Source organism: Mandrillus leucophaeus, unplaced genomic scaffold (assembly GCF_000951045.1).
Source record: "Mandrillus leucophaeus isolate KB7577 unplaced genomic scaffold, Mleu.le_1.0 Scaffold332, whole genome shotgun sequence".
NCBI classification, from domain to species: Eukaryota; Metazoa; Chordata; class Mammalia; order Primates; family Cercopithecidae; genus Mandrillus; species Mandrillus leucophaeus.
In genome coordinates this window covers 88,961-95,052 of record NW_012103499.1, presented here as the reverse complement: position 1 = coordinate 95,052, position 6,092 = coordinate 88,961, and the positions used below count along the sequence as shown (strand labels likewise).

The 6,092-nt window shown below is 47.6% G+C and overlaps 1 protein-coding gene across 5 annotated transcripts in view; it reads left to right on the top strand.

Annotated features, from left to right (window-relative positions):
• GLS2 (glutaminase 2 (liver, mitochondrial)) overlaps positions 1 to 6,092 on the top strand; it is an 18,454-nt gene that overhangs the window by 6,161 nt on the left and 6,201 nt on the right. For 3 of the 5 annotated variants that reach the window (XM_011988493.1, XM_011988494.1, XM_011988497.1), the window contains exons 2-7: positions 2,491 to 2,590; positions 2,977 to 3,098; positions 3,691 to 3,820; positions 4,611 to 4,690; positions 4,776 to 4,939; positions 5,158 to 5,216. In XM_011988493.1, the coding sequence (XP_011843883.1) occupies positions 2,491 to 2,590; positions 2,977 to 3,098; positions 3,691 to 3,820; positions 4,611 to 4,690; positions 4,776 to 4,939; positions 5,158 to 5,216 (655 nt within the window). The remainder of the gene's footprint in view (positions 1 to 2,490; positions 2,591 to 2,976; positions 3,099 to 3,690; positions 3,821 to 4,610; positions 4,691 to 4,775; positions 4,940 to 5,157; positions 5,217 to 6,092) is intronic. The other 2 variants (XM_011988495.1, XM_011988496.1) reach the window with 2 other exon arrangements.

Here is a 6,092-nt window from a genome sequence, read left to right as displayed (position 1 = left end):
TAGCCAGGATGGTCTCGATCTCCTGACCTCGTGATCCGCCCGTCTCGGCCTCCCAAAGTGCTGGGATTACAGGCTTGAGTCACCGCGCCCGGCCTCCTGTAAATATTTTAACATATTAATGGAAGTCTTGAAAACTAAGAAGTCTTCAGTACCTGGAATTTTAGGTGCTATAAGCCAGAGAGATACTTTGGGGCACAGGGACCTTGCCAGCAATACAATTTAGTAATTCTTATTGAAGACCCACTGTGTGCTAGGGACTTTGCTCAGTGCTAGGAAGACAAAGATGTATAAAAAAGATGTGTAAAACACAAAGACCTAACAGTGGAGCAAGGGAGATCCTTCTGTCAGTAAGATGGTGTGTTGTGTCAAACCGGCAGCATAAGCAATATCTGGAGGTCTGGGGAAGCCTTTACAGAGTTGGCGACATTTGATCTGGACCTTGAAGAATGAGCAGGACCATACTAAGCAAAGGTCATTCTATGCAGAAGTTATAGCATAAGCAAAGGCCAGGAAGCCTCACAGTTCCCAGCCCATTTTGGGGAACCATCTATATTGCCTGTTACATCTGGAGTGTGTGGGCATGATGGGGAATAGGGAAGTTAAGTGAACAGGTTTTATTTATTTATTTATTTATTTTTGAGACAAAGTCTCACTCTGTCACCCAGGCTGGAGTGCAGTGGTGCAATCTCGACTGACTGTAACTTCCACCTCCCAGGCTCAGGCAATTCTCCTGCCTCAGCTTCCCAAGTAGCTGAGATTACAGGCGCCTACCATCACGCCTGGCTAGTTTTTGTATTTTTAGTAGAGAGGGGGTTTTACCATGCTGGCCAGTCTGGTCTCAAACTCCTGACCTCAGGTGATCTGCCCACCTTGGCCTCCCAAAGTGCGGGCATTACAGACGTGAGCCACCGTGCCTGGCCAATTGGCAGGTTTTAAAGAGCTTTTAATGGCCTACCAAGTTTTTGTTTGTTTTGAGACAGAGTTTTGCTCTTTTTGCCCACAATAGAGTGCAATGGCAAGATCTCAGCTCACTGCAACCTCCGCCTTGCAGGTTCAAGCAATTCTCTTGCCTCAGCTTCTGTAGTAGCTAGAATTACAGGCATGTGCCACCACGCCCAGTTAATTTTGTATTTTTAATAGAGATGGGGTTTCACCATGTTGGCCAAGCTGGTCTCGAACTCCTAACCTCAGGTGATCCAACCACCTCAGCCTCCCAAAGTGCTGGGATTACAGGTGTGAGCCACCACACCTGGCCTACTTTCTTATTTCAAGAGCTTATTCTGCAGGCATAGGGAGTTACCAAATGTTTTTGAGTAGAGAAATTACATTTGAGTTTAGAAAGATCACTGGCACATTTTGGCCGGGCGTAGTGGCTCATGCCTGTAATCTCAGCACTTTGGGAGGCCGAGGCAGGTGGATCACGAGGTAAGGAGTTCCAGACCAGCCTGACCAAAATAGTGAAACCCCGTCTCTACTAAAGATACAAAAACATTAGCCAGGCGTGGTGGCACACACCTGTCATCCCAGCTACTCAGGAGACTGAGGCAGGAGAATTGCTTGAACCCGGGAGGCAGAGGTTGCAGTGAGCTGAGATCGCGCCATTGCACTCCAGCCTGGGCAACAGAGCCGGACTCTGTCTCAAAAAAAAAAAAAAAAAAAAAAAAGAGATCACTAGCACATTTTAGAAGATGGATTGAAGCAACAAGCAACAAGAGTGAAACACTGTCTCAAAAAAAATAAAAATAAAAAAGACGGATTGAAAGTCAAGAGAGTGTAGTGGCAATTAGGTAAAAGGGAATAAGGAGCTGATGATATATATGATTTATTGAACATCTACTTTGTGTCAGACAGTTTTTCACGGAATTTTTATCTTAAGCCTCATATCACCCAGGTGAAGTAGACATTACTACCCTTATATTACAGATAAGGAAGCAAGGCAATATTAAGCAAACTGCTCAAGATCACACAGCTATTATGGGGCAAACTGGTCTACTACAGCATGCTGGCACAGGGAAAAGGAGAATAGAGGGTGGATTTGAGACATTATGAGGCAGATTCATCCAATGTTAGTGACCAACTAAGCATGGACTTAAGGTGTGGAAACTATCAAAATGATGCCACATTTCCAGCTTGGCACCCAGGTGGGTGGTAATGCTGTTAACCCAGGTGGGAAACGAGGAGAAGAGGAGGAAAGGAGGTAAGATGACTCAGGTTTGGACATACTGAGTTATCAGTGCTTGTGGGGCACCTATAGGTGGAAGTGTGAGAAGGGAGCTAAAAATAAAGATCTGAAGGTCAGGAGTAAAAGCTAGAGAAAAGATCTACAACTTCTTAGGACAGACATGAAAGTTAGATTTATAGGCATAGATCAGATGGTTTAAGGAGGAGGCATAGAATGAGGACACTCACCTACTTATAAGCCCATGTTGCAGAAGGAGGAGCAGGTGGCAGTTCTCAGGCCCCACTTTCCTCCCCATTCTCTGCCCCCAGTGATTCATCAGAAAGTGGCATGCTGTCCCGCCTGGGTGATTTGCTCTTCTACACTATTGCTGAAGGACAGGAACAAATCCCTATCCACAAGTTCACCACTGTAAGTTGCTCTCTACCAGTTCAGGATGCTAATTCCTTAAGATCTCTGAAAAGTGGGGAAACGAGGGTATGACAAGTGCAGGGCAGCTAATGGGTTGCTACATGAGGGTGAAGCATACAGATGGATGAGAATCCAGATGTCTAGGCTGACAAGACAAGCCCATCCCTGCCCCAGGGTCAGAAGATTAAACCCTCTGGAAAAAGGACAGGAAACCCTTGTTAGCCTTCAGAGTTGCTCCATCCCCTCCTTTCTTATTCTCCAAACCCATTTGTTCCACCTATTGTAGTGGCTGGGGTTCAGCTAATCGGGTATCCACTGGGAAAGATTATGAGGAGTACATCACTGTCCTTGTAGCTGACCTTTCCGGTCTCTTCTTTCCTCTAAAGGCACTAAAGGCCACTGGACTGCAGACATCAGATCCTCGGCTCCAAGACTGCATGAGCGAGATGCACCGTGTGGTCCAAGAGTCCAGTAGTGGTGGCCTCTTGGACCGAGATCTCTTCCGAAAGTGAGGGCCCCAGAAACAAGGGCACTGCTCTCTGAAAACTGTCCTGTGGACGTAGACTCTCACAGCAGGGAGGAATTTGGGAATTGTATAGTTCAATTCCTCATTTTATTACTTATTATATGAGTTATACATGAATACTCATTATAAGAGTTCAAACAATATAGAAATACATGTTCTCCTTTCCCTCCCTACTCAATCCTATCCTCTTTTCCCTGAAGTAAATATTAACAGATTAGTGGGTATCTTCTAGATAATGTCCTATGTATTGACATACATACATGAATATATGTAAATATACTTTCATGATTTAGGATTTTTTAAATATCAAGGTAACATACATACATATTATTCTGATATTTATTTTTTTTCTCATATCCCAAGACATAGTGTCTTTCCACATCATTAAAACCCCTCGTTTTACAGGTAAGGAAACTAAGACATAGAAAGGCAAACTGATTTGCCAAAGGTAACAGAGCTGTTGATCCCAAACCGGAAGACCACTCAACCTTCTTTATTCGCGACTTCCATGGCTCCAGAGTGAGTCCCAGCTGCATCTCTCTAGCCCCCTAATCCAATCGTATCTGGGATCCAGGTGTGTGAGCAGCAACATTGTGCTCCTGACCCAGGCATTCCGAAAGAAGTTTGTCATTCCTGATTTTGAGGAGTTCACGGGCCATGTGGATCGCATCTTTGAGGATGCCAAAGAGCTCACTGGAGGCAAAGTGAGAGCCAGGGGACTAAGGGAGGGGTCAGGGACCTGGGCCAAATATCTTTTTTTTTTTCTGAGATGGAGTCTTGCTCTGTCACCCGGGCTGGAGCGCAATGATGCAATCTCAGCTCACTGCAGCCTCCACTTCCCAGGTTCAAGTGATTCTCCTGTCTCAGCCTCCCGAGTAGCTGGCATATGCCACCATGCCCAGCTAATTTTTGTATTTTTAGTAGAGATGGGGTTTTGCCATATTGGCCAGGCTGACCTCAAGTGAGGTCCTGACCTCAAGTGATCCACCCACCTCGGCCTCCCAAACTGCTGGGATTACAGGCATGAGCCACCACATCTAGATATACCTTGCTTCTCAGAGATTTCCTGCGGCTGGGAATCCTATGAATGAGAAATGAGAAGCAGAACTTCTGTAAATGGGGACCTGGCTTCATGTGTTTCTATACACATGATTCCTAGAGCAGGTGAGGGAATCAAGAGTCTGTAATACAGTCTTCAAAGGGATTTATATGGTAATTGAGCCTAAGAAGCAAAAGGGGAAGGTGACCTCAGATTCTCCTTTTTTAACTTCCATTAGCCTTACTGCTATCTCTACAGGATTGGGGATACAGAAAGATATGGCCTTCTAGGACTTAAGGCTCGGAATTTCTGGGAGCAACAGGCAGGAGGGAACCCTTCTGCCCTATAGAAGACAGAATTTTAGCTTTTATCTAAAAGATTGTCTTTACCCTCATCCTCAACTCTATTCCTTTTCTCCACATCCATCTCCCTTTTCTCTACCCATTCATGTCCAGGTGGCAGCCTACATCCCTCAGCTGGCCAAGTCAAACCCAGACCTGTGGGGTGTCTCCCTGTGCACTGTGGATGGTCAGCGGTGAGAGCTGGGCAAGAGGAAGGGGAGGCAGGGCACAGGTGCCGAACACAGGCCAACCCCTTTCATGGCATCTGTCTGCCTCCAGGCACTCTGTGGGCCACACAAAGATCCCCTTCTGCCTGCAGTCCTGTGTGAAGCCCCTCACCTATGCCATCTCCATAAGCACCCTAGGCACTGACTACGTGCACAAGTTTGTGGGCAAAGAGCCTAGTGGCCTGCGCTACAACAAGCTCTCCCTCAATGAGGAAGGTGAGCACTACCAAGGCTCAGACTGTACTTATAGCCGTCCCCTCCTCCTTACCCCCACCCCATCCCCCAGCCTTTTTTGTTTCTCTGCCCTTCCCGATTAGCCCTGTCATGCCTTTCTCCCTAGCAAGCAATCTTTCTTGTCTAACCCACAAAATGAGCAGGCTGTCAGGGAGGCTTTGTTCAGTGGCTAAGACTCTTGGTGGTTTGTATTTCCCCAGGAATCCCCCATAACCCCATGGTCAATGCTGGTGCCATTGTTGTCAGCTCCCTGATCAAGGTCAGTGCCACCTTAACCTTCTGACAGGTATTATCCTCTAAGCTCCTGTGTTCCTGTATCCCTCATATTTGTTCAGCTCTCCAGGGAGACTGGTGGGGCTCTGATTCCTTTGAGGGTCCCCAGAAGGCACATGAGGCACAGCAGGGACCCACGTTATGCTGACGATGTCAGTAACAGAGACTGCACCACCTCCCTCACCCCCACTAGTACTGTTCCCTGCCCCCACCCATGAGTCTAGAGCCTAGAGCTTCCAGACTCTTAGAGAAGTGAGCAGGTCCTGACCCCTGCCTAGGACCAAGGGCCAAATGCCAGAGACAAGGGGAGGACAGCACTACTGGGCACTGATTGGCCATTTCTGGGTGTGGGACACCTGCAGGGAAGGGTGAATGGCCAGGCCAGGGCAGTTATTCACGTCACCTGGAACTGTGAGTTGGCCTTGAACAGGGTGTCAAACTAGCCCATCAGCTGTAGGTCTCCCAGAGCTTGAGCAAGAACCTGGGAGCAGCTGGGCAGCAACACCCTGGGGCCAATCACAGCCCCTCCTGAGGAAGGTGGTGTTAGGAATCCTCCCCCCAGGGACTCAGGTGTCACAGTCCCTGTGGTATTGACTCTGTAATTGACACATGAGTAAGCAATGAGTCTGGGTGAGGAAATGAGGCTGAGTCTCTCCCCTTGTTCTGTGATGGCTCCATCTACAAACCTGTATCTGGGACCTGCCTCATCCCATTCCCATCTAAGTAGGAACTTTAAAAAAAAAAAAAAAAAAAAAAAGAGGCCAGGCGCAGTGGCACACGCCTGTAATCCCAGCACTTTGGGAGGCCAAGGCCGAGGCGGGCGGATCACGAGGTCAGGAGATCGAGACCATCCTGGCTAGCA